The following is an 18949-nucleotide window of genomic DNA, read 5'->3' as shown; positions in this document are numbered from 1 at the left end:
CTCACTTGAACTTTCTACCTCTCTCTGCAAACACCTTCCCCTCTCCTCCTCCCCCTCCTCCTATCTAGGACTTCCCTCTCCTGAGACTAGATGACATCGTGGATGAGCAGTCCAACATTGTGGGCTTCTCCATGTTTAACACCACCCATCCCTTCTATTTGGAGTTCATCAGGAGCCTCAACCTCTCTTGGAGGGAGGGCTGTGACCTCACGTACCCCGGCCCTGCAGTCAGTATCTTGGGCCCACCAGCTCTTCTGCATGCACACGATTAGGAACTGATTTTTAAAGCTCTGTTTGGATGCCACGTAACATTAAGCTACTTCATTCCTCACACTGATTCATGGAGCAGTTAAAGAGATTCAGCTAGTCTTTTGCTTGTATTTAATGGGTATTGATGTATCCATCCTTGTTTTCTCCCCGCTGGTTTACTCGTACCTCACATCTTTTTTCTCTGTCCTCTTATTTTCCCTCCCTCCCTCCCTCCCTCCCTCCCTCCTTCCTTCCATCCCTGTTAACCCTTCAACCATCGGTGCTCCCACCTCTCTCCTCATTACATCTTCTCCCTCGACTCCTTGTCTTTTTTCTCTCCCATGTTTCCACCCATCACGCCTCTCTTTCCCTCCCTGATTCTCCCTCGTGTCCACTCCGCCTTCCACAGCTCTCGTCAGCGCTGATGTTTGATGCGGTGCACGTGGTGGTGGGGGCCGTGAGGGAATTGAACCGCAGTCAGGAAATTGGAGTGAAGCCCCTCAGCTGCACCTCACCTCAGATCTGGCAACACGGGACCAGTCTTATGAACTACCTGCGCATGGTAAACACTTCATCCACCTGCATGTGTGCAATATTTGTCCTATAAATAACTATAATTAATGAACATGCACACACATACATCTGACCCATGTTTTCTTATGATGTAACTTTTTATGTAGGCTCTTAATTTAATTTAATCTTTATTTCTCTAGATGCACACACTTCTATTAACATCTAGTGTAACCAGAACAGACACGGTCGGTTCTTTTTTTTTTTTTTTTTTTTTACAGGAGCACAATGAGTGCATATTATGAAACAGTTGAATCATTGGTTAAACTGCAGCATTATTTTTAAATAACATCTTAGAATTAAAGCTGAAACAATCACTTGGAATTTAATCTGTTCAGTTTTTGATGCTTGATCAATTAATAGAGTCATTTTCAAGCAGAAGAGCTAAATGTGATTCCAGACTCAGAATTATGACAAAATTCCACACAAATGTCTAATGGGATAAAATGATGAAGTGATGGAATTTTATATGCAAAAGGTTAAAGGTCAACGTCACTGTGAAATCATTATGTTCTGCAGAAACACTTTTCAGGTCATTATTCAATGCTGTAACTCAGGAACAGAAGGAGAGCTTGTGACCATAGTTCACATTCGGTCAGATCCTGAATTTGTGACACTAATCTTCAGTGTCCACCTTGAAACTGTGGTGACTGAATAGACCTTCTGTGCCGTTAGGTTAAAAATGTGTGTGAAACATATACATTTTTGAATTTGTAGCTTTTTTTTATAACTGTATAAAGCATTGTGTCCTGTCATTGCTACAACTTTTTGTTCAATCTGAATCAACTTTACTGGCCACATTTATTGAAAGTCTTCACTACATATGTAATATAAATATGAAAAACATGGAATGTAAACTGCAATTTGACTGGTTGGTGGAGACATACAACCGGGTGGTGATTATTCTAGTTCTTTATGTGATTGTAAACTGAATCTTTGTTTTGGGACTGTCAGTTAGATAAAATACAACATCAGCTTGTAGGGAATTGTGATGACTATTCTGACATTTCATAGTGCAAACAACTAATTGCTTTGTGGAAAAAAAAAAAATCTGCAAATTTATTAGCAATGGAAATAAAATATGGAGTTGCAGCCCTCCCTTAAATGGCTTGTCTTATCAGACCGGTTACAGTGACAAAAATCTGAAAAAAATCTGAAATCTTAAAATTTTAGAACATACTGTACAAGGAGCTAATGTTTGGTATTTTTGCTTGAAAAGTGACTCTAATGATTCATCCCTAATCAGGATTGTATTTGATTAATAACCTATTGCTTGACTTATTGATAAATGCTGACAGAAGAACTAGATTCTTTATCATCCTCATCTCATGTTGCATGTAACCTCTGTCTCTTGTTGTTCTTTGTCATTTCCCATCTCTGCTCGTCTGTTTCTCTCATCGACGACCTGTTGCCGAGGCAGCCCGAGTCCCATCTCTCATTGCCTCCGCCCCACCGGCCCGACATCTGTCTTTGTTAGTCAACATCATGGTGTGCTCCATCTTCAACACCGTGCCATTCATCATAGTTCTCGCTAACTGTGCCAGCACCTGGGTTTTGGAGAGGCAGAGCTGAGCTGTGAGGTGCAGGTCTGAGTCTTATTAGAGAGCTCTGTGCTGCTCTGTCTGAGCCTCTCGATCAGCCAGTTTCTCCTAGTTGATCCAGAACTGATCATCCCTGTCTAGTCCAGCCTTAGACATTTTGTCAGTCTGCCTTTCTCTTTGTCTTTTACCCTCTCTTTCCTCCTAATCACTGTTGATAGTATCAGGGTGGATAGTGAGAAGAAGGATGTTTGCTTTTACTCAGAAGACTGACTTTATTTATTTCCTTTTCGTTGTCCCTATGTACTCTCCGCTCATTTTCTTGTCTTTACATCTTATCTTTCCCATTTCTCTTGTCATGCCTCCTCTCCATTTGCCTGCCAGGTGGAGTACGACGGTCTGACAGGCCGAGTGGAGTTCAACAGCAAAGGTCAGAGGACCAACTACACCCTGCGGATCCTGGAGAAACACAGAGGAGGCCACAAAGAGGTCAGGAGTCACCTGTTATCATGCAGCAGCCAGGTCACTTCGCCCATAGGCTTTGGGTTAGTTACAGGTCACCCGCCTGATTTCACAAAGCCGGGGGAGATGTTTAACACCGAGGTCAGCCTCATCGCAGACTCCCCTGATACTAGCCAAGTCTTGGCTTTGTGAAACTGATATGTGTTTCACCTGACAGCACTTTACTAAAACCTGCCAACAGACGTGGGTCATGTTTCAGCTCTTGTGTGTTTACCTGAGGGCTGCAAGAGTACATTAACTGCTCAGTCAATCTTCAGCTACTTTTCAAATGATTGCTGATATTTCTAACTGATCTGTCATATCGAATCCAGTCTTCATTGTGTCTGTTATTGTGAACATGTTTGTCACTGTGGACTGTTCCTGTCACAGACAATTTTATGTTTACATCCAACCCGTTTTTTCCAGTCACTGCTGTATGTTGACGTAATGTTTTCTGATCTAAAAACATAAATCTGGCATTTCATTAATGATTATTTTGACATTAATTTGTGGAAATCAGTATTTCTTATTCGCCTCAAGCTCAGTACAGAGTATGCAGAATGTGCAGACTGATCTACATCTCTGCTCGTCCTATACGTATTACATAACATTTGTATAGCGTCTTTATGGAGGTTTTTTTTGTCTTTGTCTTTTATATAGATAGATATAGATCTAGATTTGAGATGACACCAACATTTACATCAGGGATAAGAGGAGAAAGCTCCAGTCTAACAACCAGTTCATTTAATGCTGGGCAAGGAATCAGTATTATCACCCGTTGCATTTCAATGCTAGCCTGGCTCCACCTGACTATTGCTCACAGCTTCAGCTTTTATAGTTTGGAAACCCTGTTTGCATGAAAGTTCACACAGCCACTCTGAAGGGGGGAGCAAACAGTGACTAGTGGGGGTGGCTAAGTTTGGTGACGTTGAAGTCAAAAGCGTTTCTTTTTTGTTTTGTTTCAACACTGTTCGCAATACGAACAATTTTAGCAAAGCTTACATATCAAAGATTTGAAGCAAGGGCAAGAACAATACTTTAAGTTTAAAACAAAAAGTCTGCAGTGGACATGGTGACATGGCATTGCACATTACTCGCACTGGGGGAGGGTCTATGTATACAACTTGGTGAGTTTCTGCTCACAACATACATTAACGGCCAAAGCAACAGAAAACAACCCCCAGTCTAGCATATAGCACAAAGTGTAGCATATTCTATAGCATATTTATTCACAAAGTGAATTTATGTCTGGTAGTACCGGGCTACTTCAACGCAATTACATCTTCAATTTATACAAAATCCAGTTATTGATATGACTAATTACAACCAAACTTAAATTGAAAACTACCAAAAATATATTTAATGTTATCCTACATATCTTTCCTGAGTGGCAGGTTCTGTAGCCAAACTTGGCGCCTGAGAGTAAGTACTCAATATTGTAAGTTACCCAAAAATGTAATGACAAACTTACAACATCTGAGGTTTCCTAGAATTAGCCAACATTAGCCACTTGAACTACATTTCCGACTAAGTAAAGCTTTGGCAGCAAAAACTTTGAATGCACTAAAATGAGCAAGAGCCCGTTTTATTGCTTAATTTGTATGTGGAATAATTTGTCATCTTTCTAAAATTGCATTGTGTCATTTAAAATGTTTTGTTCTTCCTTCCTTCCTGTTCATTCATTTTCCCTTTTGATATATTATTTACAAACCAAAATAAATTAGGTGAGGACAGTTGGACAATGCGTCGAACCAAAATAAAATGTTAGCAGCTCCACTCAATTCTTGAGTGCGGCTATTCTGTCAATGCAGCTGCTTTCTGTAAGCAGTAAAAGTAAAGGTGAGGGAAGACAGACATAAAAATGCAGTTCACCTGCAAGTCAAAGCCAAGACTTAATGAAGCAGAAGTACACACATCACTGCAGATCCAGACTGAGGGAATTGTGTTGCAGTTCATTGACTGGAGGAAACACTTTCTCTTCACCTCGCTTTAATATGTCTTCCCGGGCTCTAACTTTGGCAAATCTGTCTCCAATGTTAACACAAAAGGCCACCTACTAACCATACTTAAAGCTAGGCTTTAACTTAGCCGAGTGTTAGGTTGTGGATCATTAACATTTTAACTTTGCCCACCTCCTTGAACAGCAACGCCCACGCTGTTGGCAGGTGGTGGAGGTTCACAGAGAAAAGATGTCTCTTAAATGTCACAGCAGGATAAAGAGTGTCGCATGAAAGCTGTGATTCTGTCTGAGGAGTCATTACTTCTTCTCTGACCTATTGAAAAATGTACAGTAATATCTCTGTAAGAAATGCCTCCTCGAGCTGCTGTTCCACCCTGTACATTGGTTAGGTCATGATCACAGACTTATGTACCTAAGTGACTTTACTGTCTCCATAAAGTAGAAATATGTGAACTGTTTTTTTTATTCAATTTTAGGGGAGGTGTGAGTAAAGGAAAGAATACATGGAAATGAAAGCCCTAATCATTAATGCTTAGCATTGCCATCTTTGCCATCTTGACACAGCTCATTGCTCTGCTTGTAAACAGCAATTGTTTTTTACAGTTGTGCATAGTACTGCAAGTATGTATGTGGTTCCACTGGGATCAATTAAATTAATGTGCATATACAGTATGTAACAGTATGGATATCAAACACAGCATAAAATATAAAGCATGCAAAGGTGTTTTGCCCTATAGGATTAATGGACTTACTGAACTACTTTATACAGATGCCGTTTAGCCTGCTACAACAGTAAAACAGTTGCAGTGAAGCTTAATTGTGCCTTATTTATCCCACAATAGCCATTGATTTTCTTCACGTTTTCTCCTCCCTGTTAGATCGGGATCTGGTACTCCAACAACACTCTAGCAATGAACTCCACCAGCCTGGATATTAATGTCTCTGAGACGCTGGCAAACAAGACCCTCATTGTCACCACCATACTGGTAAGGTTGCAGTTGAACTCCGAACCGCCACGCTGGTGAGGTCAGAGTTGTTTTTTGTGCCGCTTGGTAGGCTGTGACAGCACCTGCTGTGCTGTGGTCTGTTTCTGCAATTTTTTTCTGTCACTTTAACTGACATAAAAACTGACAGACCACTGAGTACGTTACTGACATTCTATTCCTGGGTCCTCTGACAGTGTCAAAACCACAGTAGTCGTCTCCTGGTTTTCATGTGATTAATGTCATATCAGAAAGTCAATGAATCTCTTCCATGATGCTGCACTATCATCTATGGCAATGGTTCTCAACTGGTGGGTCGTGACACAAAAGTGGTTCACATAGCCATTTTGATATGTGTACTTTAATTTTCAAGTCTACTTTCCATGTCTTTAAAATTGAATATCACCATACTTTCTAGCCTTTCTGGTTTTGACAGACAGAATTGTACCCCACAAGATAAGTTAACTGATTTTGATGTGTAAAAAAAGTTGGAAATCCCCTTGAAGTACTTTTAATTTGAGGAGAGACTCAGGATGCTTTAGAGAGAGTCACAAAATTGCTCATGACATGCTACAAAAAACCTTGCCGGTATGTTACATATCTTAAAGGAATAGTTTGTTATGTTGGGAAATACACTTACAGTATTTGCTTTACTGTGAAGAATTAGATGAGAAAACTGACACAATTGATGTCTGTACTGTAAATATAAAGTGAATGAGTATAACATAGCACAAATACTGCACTGTATGGATGAAACAAGATATAACGTGTTAGTGAGCTGTTGAGGCTCTTTAGGTGGGTTTGATAGAACCTGGCCAGCAGTTTCATCCTGTTTCCAGCATTTTGCTAAGCTATTCTAATTATCTCCAGGTTTTTAAAAAGTATGTGAACCTTTGCCTTCAGTGTTAGGTGTGACCCCCTAGTGCAGCAAAAACTGCAACTAAACATTTCTGGTATCAGTTTTGCACATCAGCCTGAAGCAATCTTCACTCAAGCACTGCTGTAATTTCTTACCTTGCGAGGCAGTTGGATTTGCAAGATCACATAAGGTCGCAAGGTGACACTATCTATTTTGTCAGGTTTTAAGTTATAGGGACCAATCAGCATCTTATGAGCACCTGCTATCTGCTACAGCCGACAGTGGGAAGCGACTGTTCGTTCAGCAACAACAGCGATCTGGTTGGTTGAAATTAGCCTGTGATACCGATCATAGACAGATGGCTTGTCCAATCAGCTGCCAAGTATTTTTTGAAAGTGCCTGCCGTTTTTTGAACAGTTTCCAAGGACGACCTCTCAGATGGCTCTGTCTAACAAACCATCTGGCGCGTCAGTTTAAATAATCTCTGCTCAAACTGGATATTTGTAGTTATGGATTGAGACTTGTCTTGTGTGTCCCCCGTGTTCAGGAGAACCCATATGTGATGCGTAAAGACAACTACCAAGACTTCCAGGGCAACGACCAGTATGAAGGCTTCTGTGTTGACATGCTGAGGGAGCTGGCAGACATCTTGAAATTCTCCTTCAAGATCAAGCTGGTGGATGATGGGCTGTATGGGGCTCCAGAGCCCAATGGCTCTTGGACTGGCATGGTTGGAGAGCTAATCAACAGGGTGAGTACTCTCCCTCTTCCTCCCCTCTATCACTCTATCGCTGTTTCACACACGCACACTGAAACACAGAAACATGCACAAATGCTCTAACCAGTGTCTCTACAAACAGAAACTTGCGCCAAACACACAACTATGAACGCACACACCCACCCACTCACACACTTGCGCTGTAGCCCCAAACCACAACTCTGCTGTAACTTCCCATGTCTCAAATTGCCCTCAGAGGGGAGTAAGACTCTTATCTAGGACAAAAGCTGACTTGATAATTCCCCAAAAGAGAGTGGTAGCATTGCCTAAAACTGTCTGCTCCATCTTTTCCTCGCAGTAACGCGCCCCAGTCTTCGCTCGTCCCCCCTCTTTCTGTCTCTGTCCACGCCTAGTGTGCCTCTGACAACCACTCTGGTTGGAGCAGGCTAATGAGAGCCCCTCTCTGCTTAATTACCATACGGTATACTTCAATTACCAGACTGTGGTCCCAGTTATTGGTGCTCCCCCAGCTCTCCACGCTTCCTCTCCCTCCCTGCCCTCCCTACTGGCTGATCACTCAGCTCTAATTAGCGGCCCATGTTCATCAATTAGCTTTTAATGGAAGAGATGGAGAGGAGGCAGAGCAACCAGAGACCTGCAAGGTTTTATGCAGGTGGAAAGACCAGCCACCCAGTGCTTACTTGCAATTAGCCTCATTTGGATGGTGGATAATGCGTGTCTGCGTGCGTGCACGTGTGGGCGTGTGTGTGTGTGTGAGAGAGAACGAGCACATGTCTGTATGATCCTACAAAAGTGTTTCCAGGTGAATAGTCAAACTTTTCATCTTTAATGTGTGAAATCACCATTTTCTACAAACAGTGTGCAGCATCAGTTGCCTTTCTATTTTTGCACAGCTACCTGACTGCTTGTGTTTTTTCTCTCCCTCACGCTCCTTCACTGCCTCTATCTCTCACTCGCCCCCACCACTATCCATCCACCTATCTATCTTTGTCAATCCTCCAGAAAGCGGACCTGGCCGTGGCAGGCTTCACCATCACATCAGAAAGAGAGAAAGTTATCGACTTCTCTAAGCCGTTTATGACCCTGGGGATCAGCATCTTGTACAGAGTTCAACTGGTGAGAGTGTTATCTGAGGCTGGAGGGCACCCGCTGGGCTATACTCTCTACAGATCTTGTGCTGGATTTAATTTTCTTTTGCTTGAACTGTTTTATAGCCAACTGGGTCATACAGAAGACAACAACCTACACTTGTTGAGATGACGCTTAAGGAATCAGACTGTTTGATCTTATCTTTGAAGCTCACGCATAATGTATACTTATAATTTATGTTGCTTAGTAAGTCAGTTCTCTGTAACTGGGTAACAGTGGCAGCTTTACATTACTAATGAGCTTTGGTGTCTAAGCCAAGTATGCTTCAGCAGTAGGCGCTGTGAAATCGAGTGTTTATAGATTGTAGCATTAGCGCATCAAAGCACTGCAGACTCGGTATCAAAGTGCAGTGAAGGACACTGCCCTCCTGTGGTGCAAAGGGGACATTCCCATCAACCGAGACTTTGACACCTTCTTTTGTTACACAATGTACCTTCCTGTCTGTCCATCAGTCACCGTCTGTCTCTCTGCTTCTCTTTCTTTTCTCTTTTTTTTTTCCTCTGCGCCAGGGTCGGAAGCCGGGCTACTTCTCCTTCCTTGATCCCTTCTCTCCCGCTGTCTGGCTCTTCATGTTACTCGCCTACCTGGCTGTCAGCTGTGTGCTCTTCCTGGCTGCAAGGTCAATACATTATGTCACACACCCCGCTGATTGTCCGCAGCTCACACCTGAGCTCTATCGCCATTTATCTTGTCGAACACGAGTCACCTGTCACGTATTGAAATTTTGTACCTTACACAACCTCCCGCAGACAGTTTGACAGCAATCAAATGACTGATTGGCGGCGACTTGAATGATATGACAGAAGTGCATTATCACACTGCAGTTTGTCCTTAAGCGCTGCTTCGCTGCACCTGTGTTTCCCCGCCAGGTTAAGCCCTTACGAGTGGTACAACCCTCACCCGTGTCTGCGAGAGCGCAGAGACATGCTGGAGAACCAGTATACCCTGGGAAACAGCCTGTGGTTCCCTATTGGAGGCTTCATGCAGCAGGGGTCGGAGATAATGCCGAGAGCCTTGTCCACCAGATGTGTTAGTGGGGTTTGGTAAGTTAAACAGCAGATAAGTTGTGTTTGCATGTGTGCGCCAGCCAGTTTATAGTCAGCTTCCACTCAGAAATGGGTTTAGTGTCTGTTCACTTGGATGTTTGACCTTCAAAGATGTGCAAGTTCGACATTAGAAGGCTGTTTTCACATTCCTCTGCTCTTTTTAAATGTGAGGTTTTGATGTTAAGACATCTATAAGCAGGGTTTGTGAGTCTGGAAGCCACTAAAGGAAAAGGACTCAATGAGCTCAAGAAATTTGAACTACTTCATTGATTTTTTTTTTCTTCCCCTTTTTCTTTTGTAAAATAAACATCAGATACAAATTATTATTCAAGGCACAGTATTTTTTTATACGTCTTAAAACTGGAGGAGACCTTTAAACTTTCAAACGGTCGCTCATAATTTAAATGTTGCTATATAATGTTCTAAAACAATTTGCGTGTTGCCATAGTAATAGCATGAATTGTATTTGTGCTCGACAAAAAAATGAATGTCGATTGGTAGAAACGGGAAAGATAAAAGATGAAGTAATAAAACAGTAAAGAAAACAGAAAAAACACTTGACTGCATAAAAATGATGAAAACAGATAGATTATGAAGGGGGGTACCAGAGAGTCTTCACACAGCATATGAATATATTAACTGTATTAACCATTATGACAATATATAGTAAACTAATATAGTTAACCAGATTTTAGGGCCTATACTTGCAGAAGCTCAGTTCCCTTTTATATGTAAGATTTAAAGCATATTCCCTGTTTACCTAACTTTTTACAATTTTTGCCTGCATTTTCCCTTAAGGTTTCTTTTTTAAGCACATCTGCTGTGTAAGATAATGACATTTACGTTTTACATTTTCCAGCATATAGCTGACATATAGCTCACAAGTTTCAGTCCCTGAGCACCAACAGTTTAGGAAAACAATGGAAAAATTGCAAAGCTCTCAGAAATGCTATCCGGATGATACTCCTGTGGCAACAGAGGGACTCTGAGAAAGTGAGTGAGAGAGAAAGAGACAGAGAGAGACGCATGCTGAGAAAGGAATAATAATCGCTAAGGAGATAAAGCGTAGAGGAAGACAGGAACAGCAAATTACACAGAGTTGAGCAAGATAGGGGATGTCATTAAGTATAGTGAGTACACGATGTTCTTCTTGAATAAAGTTGTTGGTATGCAAGAATAATGAGTGTTCCATCTTCAAAGTTATGTGTTGAGTAACTATGATGATGTGTCAGTAAACTTACAATGCATTTTGAATATTGTTTACAGAAGTATCTCGTGCTTTGCAAAACAATGATATAAGATTTTCAGTGTGATAAAATATCTGGATTTGTCAAGTATTTTCTTTGATGGATCAGTTGGTTATTTAATCTCTGAAAGGTTTCTTGTCTGATTTACTGACTATATCATGTTACGTAGGAATTTTGTAATTAATTAATTACGTATTACATACATTGCCACTACTGCAGTACCTGACTTCTCCCCTTTCCTCCCCTTGTTTCCTCCCCTTGTTTCCTCCTCATAGGTGGGCATTCACCCTGATCATCATCTCCTCCTACACGGCCAACCTGGCCGCCTTCCTGACCGTCCAGAGGATGGAGGTTCCCATTGAGTCTCCGGACGACTTGGCCGACCAGACCAACATCGAGTACGGCACCATCCACGGAGGGAGCACCATGACCTTCTTCATGGTACAGCTGCTGTCTGTCTTTGTATTTAGCTTTTGTGAATATATTAAATGTGGGTTCTTGTTAAATGACTCTTTTTGTTTTTGGATATCTTGACTTTCTGAATCGCCTTTATAGCAATTCAGGAAATAGCCTATTCATGGAGCTTTTGTGTGCGTGTGGGATTCAGCGCAGTGTTTCTGTCTTCACTGCTGTAAATTGGGGAATGATTGTCCCCATATTTGCTACACATCTCTTTTGTTTTCTTTATGGCTGTTTGTGTTAAGTGGCTGACTGCCTGTGTTTACTTATGAGACTGCTTCCGGCATCTGTGTTGACATCTGTTTATCATAGTGTGCGTGCGTGTGTTTGGCCTTTTGTGTGTCGGTGTGTTTGCATGTGGGAGTGTGTGTAGGTGAGCATTTAAAAAATGTAATGGTTTATTTGTGTACATGCACGGGAAATGGCCATATGCCCATTTGTGAGTGTGTGTTTGTCATTCTCCAGTGTTTGTCCGTATTGAGGCTACAAGAAAGAGTGGTCTTTGTTTGCCTTTATAAGCCAGTTTCATTGCTACAGTACATTACCCCACTCAATCCACACACACACACACGCACGCACGCACGCACGCACGCACGCACGCACACACGCACGCACGCATGCACACACACACACACACACACATTATCACACACAGATGCTAACCTCAATACTCTTTTCTTTTCCTCACATACACGTAGATACAACATGTAATTGTGCACTTTAAACACTTAATCCTGTTTTGGTGCTTGCCATATTTTGTTAAGTGCTGAACCACCTCCTGCGTGCTGATTTACTTCCATTTGTAAGAAAGATGATCCATCAGCTACGCTGTGAGCTAATAATCTGTCGCCTTGGTTCACCTTGCTTTTTTCCCCTCTTCTCTCCTCTCTGCTTTTTCCATCTGTTTGCCATTGATGTGTCACTCTGCCTGTCACTGCTCTCACTGGATTTTCTGTTCGGTCTGTATGTTCCTCACTGTAAATCTAGGATGTATCCCTTTTCCTACTTCCCTCCTTTCCCACCTCCCTTCTCTTTTGCATTCCCATTCCCATCTGTTCAAAGACAAATGATAGTCCATGTTGGGAAGCTCATACAAACACTGACCTGATGTCACTGCTGAATTCCTGTTTCTCTGCAGAACTCCCGGTACCAGACCTACCAGCGAATGTGGAACTACATGAACTCTAAGCAGCCCAGTGTATTTGTAAAAAGCACAGAGGAGGGCATCGCCCGCGTGATCAACTCCAAGTACGCCTTCCTGATGGAGAGCACCATGAACGAGTACCACCGCGGTCTCAACTGTAATCTCACAAAGATCGGAGGCCTACTGGACACCAAGGGCTACGGCATTGGCATGCCACTAGGTAATAATAATAAAATATTATTTTTCATACAAAAGAAACATGATACATCTCTTGTAGACTGTTAATGTAATAACCTAACAATGATTTAAAAACATAAAACACTGTGACTTTCATAAATTGCTGGAAAGTAGCGAAATTAGATCACAATAATTGTCTGAACTGTGACGCACAAGTCCTTCACAGTAACTGAAATATTCTCAGCGTATTAAAGTCTCAACATAAGCCATCACAAGAATCAGTCACTTACTATATTTACTATTGAGAGAGATACAGTATGTTTTCACTCCAGTAGCTTACTTTGATTTTATTACCTTCTGAGCCACCACTGTAATTTCTAAAACGGTGAAATAGAACATAAAAACTCTAACAAATGAAGACAGAAACATTCTAACAAAAATGCAAACAGTTTTAATGAATGAATTCATGGGTCTTTGAGTGGGGAAACAAAAATATTTCTAAAAGAGGCATAAACATGATGTGATTTTCTCCAACTTCAAAGCCGACAGTTCCCTCATGTGACATGTCAGCGATTGGCCTTATCGGGGGATTTAAAGGTCACAAATACAGCTGTCATGTCTCTGATTAGACTTCAAATTAACAGCAGCCCAACCATGAAGCCAGTAGAGATGGAACACACACCCTTTTCTGAGAGCAGCATTTTGCAGGAGGATCAGATGTTGTAGTCATCAAGACAAGTACTTTGAGTTATGCATGTTTCTCTGAGAGCCACTTAAAATTCAATAGGCAAAGAAAACATTGACAGAATAATATGAATGTTATTTAAGATTTAAACAGAGAGTACACAGAGGTTTTGTGTTAATGCAGTGATTTACAACCTTTTGGGTTTTGATTTCTTGATATTAGGCAGCATCTACTCTCTGCCTCCTGCCACTGGGTGCATTATGTGTTTGAGCTGTGAGTGTTTCAATCAGAGTGAATCTCTTTCATGTGGATGTTTCATTTCAATCCTTCTCAAGTCTCAGAAATATAAAAACATAGTATTTCACAAATTAAAAAATTAAAAAAACCTATGTGATCGCGCGAAAGAACTTTGCAGGAACTTAGCAATGATTGGTTTGTAGATGGGCGTGCATCAGTTTAGCTGGTAGACTGTTGGAACAGAGAAAAATGAAGGATCAGACTAATTTCGTAGCCAGTATATTATTATTATTATTATTATTATTATTATTATTATTATTATTATTATTATTATTATTATTATGGCATTACGACCGGCATTTATTTTCCTCTGAAATTAGTTATATTTTGTTTTTTTTTAAGCTGAGTTTTGTTTTCTTTGTGGAACCAAGCTGCAGTTAAATGCTCTCCCTATGTGCTACTCCAGTTCATTTTTACTTTTTATTTTAATTTTCAAATTGTTTAATTGCGATGATACGCTGCCAGAATTTCCTGTAACTGGTCCGAAAGTCTGAACTACCCAGAAATGGTTTTTCACACTGCAAATCAACTAAACCATTGTTCAGTTTGATCCAGACTGAGACCGCCTCTTTTGGTCAGACCAAAATTTGGTCCCCTGGTCTGGATAGTGGTCAAGGCACGTTTCACACCTGCTATTTTGCTTTGAACCGAACTGAAAAGTCAGAAGATCCGAAGGGTGTAAAATCACCCTTAAACTGTGCAGAATGCTGCTCTTAAAGGACTTTCTGTCTAAACTTTAAGGTCAAGGTTGAGTTTCTCCTGAGAAGCTGGACTCTTGCTTTCCTAAAGTAGTTAAGGGCACAATCATTGGTCCAAGAGCTATTTACAGTTAACAGTGAAGTAGGTCACCTATAGCCCTAGTGACCTCTTTGAGGACTAGAGTGGGTATGAAATCGACCAGAGTGGTGAACAGTTACAGTTTACATGAGCCCTGACAGCAAAAATGACATACTGTGACTGAGCGTGTCCAACAGCGGGCAGGGTGTTTAAATGTAAGTGACAGGGAACTATCTTGGATAAACAAGAAAAAGACTCATTAATTGACAGTGAGAGAGGCAGAAACACCTGCATAAGATCCATTATGTTAAATAGACACATGCAGTGGCTGCTGATTTGTGAGATTAGATCTGAAGAATGTCTTGATTGGGTTGATTATTTCGTATGTGGGATTAGTAAATATTTCAACTGGAAGTAGCGAACATGCAAGTTAATTGCTTTTCCACACATCACCAGCTGTTTTGTAATTCTTTCTTTTAAGCACATACTGTAGAGGACGTGTGACTGAATCACAGTGATCTGTTTTAATGAACCGGTTGGCCATGGCTAAAGTTTATGGTATTGACCAAGAGTGTGGAGGAGAGGGGGGGAGATTAAGCAGACACAGAGATACAGATGAGGCAGACCACAGGGGTAGAAGAGGTCTTCTGGAAGACCAAAATAAGAGATTCTCCTCGTCGAGACATACATGTATGTATAGTATATGTATACATTTCAGACATGTTTATCTGTAGCATCATAAACATAATCACCCAGTAATAACATCAACATTTTTGTACATATGTTGCATAATAGTAACTGAATATGCACTCAACAAAAATATAAACACAATACTTTTGTATTCGCTCCCATTTTTCTGGAGTTAAAATAAATGACCTCCAAGAAAAAAAATGCATATTTGTAACCATATGTGAAATTGTGCCTGATACAGTAAAAAACAATTGAAAACTGCACATTTTTGAGTGGGATCTCACTGCAACCAATCCAAGGCAAACCTTTAGTATGGTGTTTAATCAGCGTCTTGATGTGCAATTATTTGCAATTTCTTGGGCACTGACCCTTTAAACCGTCCAGTTCTAGTGTATCTAGTTTGTTACATACACATTTGTATGCTGTGATCAGCAGCTGCACCGCTGTCTCTGTCTGGTTGTAATCTCACTCTTTATCTCCCTCTAATCCTCTCTATACTCACCAGAAGATCACTCGTAGCCATCTCGCAGATGCAATTCATTGTCTTTTACTCCTTGGTCTTCTCTCTTACACTTCCTCATGTCATGCTTTTTTCCTCTCCTCTGAAATAACCCCTCTCTTGTCCAGGCTCTTGTGCTGCACCTTGTCCACCACTTGCTCTTATCCTGCTTTCCTGTCATTTGCCAGGATCTCCGTTCAGAGATGAGATCACACTGGCCATCCTCCAGCTGCAGGAGAATAACAGGCTGGAGATACTGAAGAGGAGGTGGTGGGAGGGAGGCCAATGTCCCAAAGAGGAGGACCACCGTGCCAAGGGTGAGTCGACCGCAGCTGTACGCCTCCTCTCCCTCCATCTCTCTAATGTCCCCAGTAATAGTCTCTTCACTCTGCTAGAGTCCAGCTAATGGCTAATGTCTAACCTAATGTCCTTGTGAAGGGTGCTTAGCTCAGTCTGCTTTCCCAAATGTCTTCTCTTTGTCTCAGGTGCTGTGGAATGCAAATTTTATTGGAGAGAGTGTGTCTGTTTACACTTAGATATTAAATGTGCATGTGTGTGTTTAAAAGTCAGCACTTGTAGGGATGACAAAGATGATGAAATTGTCTCTGGGTTTATACCGCTGCTGTCAGATGAAAATCTCTTTTCAAAATGGTTTTGGTAACAACATACTTCATGCCAGACTTTTCAGTATCGTCAAGCTTCATCTCTACAGTTTATCTCGAATGTTTTCAGTCCCATAATTTTGTTATTCACTCAACCGCTTCAGGCCATTTAGATTTTTTTTTTAAGGCAATTGTAAAAGCACTCAAGCGATTCAGTATTGCACTTACATACTTAAGATTTTTTTATTTCTTAGTGTGTGTCGAGCTACAAAAATACTGGATCCTGAATGACAGCATTTTTTCTTCGACCCTGCCTGAGTGGCATAAATGTGTTGTCTCCAAGTAAACCCAGAGATTGTTAAAGTCACTCGAGTTGGGGGAAGGCATATTTTTTTTATGGAGACTTGGATGAAATACCACCCCAATGCGAGATATAAAATAAGAGCCGGGTTAGCTTAGCTTCTCTTTGCACAAAGGATGGAAACAGACCACCGGTAGTCTGGTAACAAAATGTCGCTATCAGCGCCTCCAAAGTGGACAAAAATGAAAGTGTAAGAACATCAAAGGTTCACTTTTTTCACTGCCTGTAGTAGCTTTCCCAGGTCTCTACTGATTGGCTGGCTTACTGTAGAGCTGTTAGCAGGCAGATATGTCATACGAGTGTAATTCATCTTCAATTTTGCCATCCTAATTGTCTGTACTGTAATTTTACTGATGGTTTGTCCCATACACACAAAACTTTCTGGAGGAGGGATCCCTCCTTTGTTGCTCCTACTGAGATTTCTTCATTTTTCTCTCTTTGAAAGGGTTGTTTTGAGGAGAGTGTTTTCATATCTTTATCCTACGTAAGGATCCAGGAATCGTGGGTGTTGTATGTTGTACACATTTTAAGGCTTCTTGAGGTAAATTTATGGTTTGTGATGTTGGGCTGTATAAATACAACTGACTTGACTGTCAGCCTTCTCAGTGTAACTCTTTGCAAGACAGAAAATAGACTTATCTCCCAAATTATTTCTATAAAAGGAGCAGTCTGTAGGATTTAGTGGCATCTAGTGGTGAACTGATCACTGCTCGCTTCACCCTCACTTTCCAAGTGTGTGGGAGAATCTATGATGGCTGTGAAACTCGTGAAAAACCCAAAGCCCCTAATTAGAGCCCGTGTTTGGTTTGTCCGATTTAGCTACTGTAGAAACATTGCGTTGCAACATGGCGTGCAAACACAATGACTCTTAGTTTCAAGTAATTATACAGTAATGACAACATGATAATGAAAATGATATTCCATTTCTGCCAATAGATCTCTCTAAATCCTACACACCAAATCTTTAACTTCTCCAGAGCCACAGAAGAGATAATAAAACTGTTGCCACTGGCTGTGTGGTGCTCCACATTACTCGTGAAGCTACTTTTACAATAAACGGTTTGAGTTTGTGTACTAATGTTTGTTTCCCGGGGCCTGCTCGCAGGTCTGGGCATGGAGAACATCGGGGGCATCTTCGTGGTGCTGATCTGCGGCCTCATTATTGCCGTGTTTGTGGCCATTATGGAGTTTGTGTGGTCGACACGCCGCTCGGCAGATACCGATGAGGTATGCCCCCATACCTGCCCTCGCCGACCCCACAGACACACCCCAGTAGGTTCCCATGGCATCCCGCCAACCCTTTTTGATTATGTTGTATTGTGTGTGTGCGTGTGTGTGTGTGTGTGTGTGCGCGTGTGCGCGTGTGCGCGTGCGCGTGCGTGCGTGCGTGCGTGCGAGAGTGGATAGATTTCGTTTTCAGCTTTTGCCTCCATTTGTATGTGTTTCTGTGTGCCGTAACATTTGAGGTTCAATGTGTTATGTGCATGGGAGATGAAAGGAATGTTCAAGTATGCGTCTCTGAACTGCTGTTGTGTCCTAAAGTTATACAAGAAATAGAGATTTGATTTGCATGCTCTGCCTGTTTTGATGTCCTTGTGCCCTTTTAGTGTTTGGTGTTTAACAGTATGGCAGCAAGTGTGTGAGCTAAACATAATAGAAAGGATAAGCAATATTGAGAAATGCCAATATTTGCTTGCATAAAGAAGTAGTGTGATCTTATTTCCCTGGCATTAAATGTCATGATGTATCTTCTTTTACATGCCTCACATGTACGCTGGTATTCTTCGTTTCCATTGTTGGATTACTTCTCACCCATCTCACTGTGCGTCTCCCTCTCTCTCTGTCTCGCTCTCAAACACACACACCTCCCGTCATTCGGCCATCAGTGTCTGTTCTCCAATAACGAGTACTGTTTCTGTTTATGTGAGCACACGCCCTTTTATCATGATTTTAATGAGAATGTTTGTCTGTAGTGGAACTGTCGGTGCATTTTGTTCGTCATGTGTGCAGATGACAGTCATCATGCTGTTGGAATGTTGAAAAAGATTGATGTTTGTGTAAGTGTTTCTTAGAGTGTGCGTGTGAGGCTGTGCACAGCTGCTGTACAAATGAGAGCTTTTCTATATATGCACCTGAGGCCTGCCTGTCCGTTCATGTGCCATAATGAAGTGCCCATAAACTAAACAACATTTTGGTGTTCTGTGTGTTTGGATTGTAATAACTCTCTCTGCTCCTTGGATATTCTCCCATCTCTGTCCATCGCCACATCCTTCCCATTACCTCTTCATTTCTGTTTTCAAACTATTTCTCCATTTGTTGATCTCTGTGCCCTCGCTTCTCCTGCAACTTTTTTTGTTTACCATGCCTACTGTGTCTGTTTTTTCTGCCTTGTTGCCGCCTCTTCTTTTTTGTGTTGT

The 18949-nt window shown here is 41.5% G+C and overlaps 1 protein-coding gene across 6 annotated transcripts in view; it reads left to right on the top strand.

Moving 5' to 3' along the window:
• The window catches only part of grik5 (glutamate receptor, ionotropic, kainate 5), a 90599-nt gene that overhangs the window by 66972 nt on the left and 4678 nt on the right, over positions 1-18949 (top strand). For 3 of the 6 annotated variants that reach the window (XM_069142394.1, XM_069142391.1, XM_069142390.1), the window contains 12 exons: positions 69-227; positions 659-811; positions 2742-2846; positions 5697-5804; positions 7208-7411; positions 8402-8515; positions 9058-9167; positions 9418-9591; positions 11117-11282; positions 12439-12664; positions 15758-15886; positions 17638-17804. In XM_069142394.1, the coding sequence (XP_068998495.1) occupies positions 69-227; positions 659-811; positions 2742-2846; positions 5697-5804; positions 7208-7411; positions 8402-8515; positions 9058-9167; positions 9418-9591; positions 11117-11282; positions 12439-12664; positions 15758-15886; positions 17638-17804 (1815 nt within the window). Of the gene's footprint in view, positions 1-68; positions 228-658; positions 812-2741; positions 2847-5696; positions 5805-7207; positions 7412-8401; positions 8516-9057; positions 9168-9417; positions 9592-11116; positions 11283-12438; positions 12665-15757; positions 15887-17637; positions 17805-18418; positions 18456-18949 lie in introns of all 6 variants that reach the window. The other 3 variants (XM_069142397.1, XM_069142396.1, XM_069142395.1) reach the window with 3 other exon arrangements.

The sequence above is a fragment of the Embiotoca jacksoni genome, unplaced genomic scaffold (assembly GCF_022577435.1).
Source record: "Embiotoca jacksoni isolate LCO1_2020_lvr unplaced genomic scaffold, fEmbJac1.0.p SCAF_11, whole genome shotgun sequence".
Lineage (NCBI taxonomy): Eukaryota > Metazoa > Chordata > Actinopteri > Embiotocidae > Embiotoca > Embiotoca jacksoni.
The sequence above is the reverse complement of the archived record's forward strand: the minus strand, read 5'-3'. Positions and strand labels throughout refer to the sequence as shown.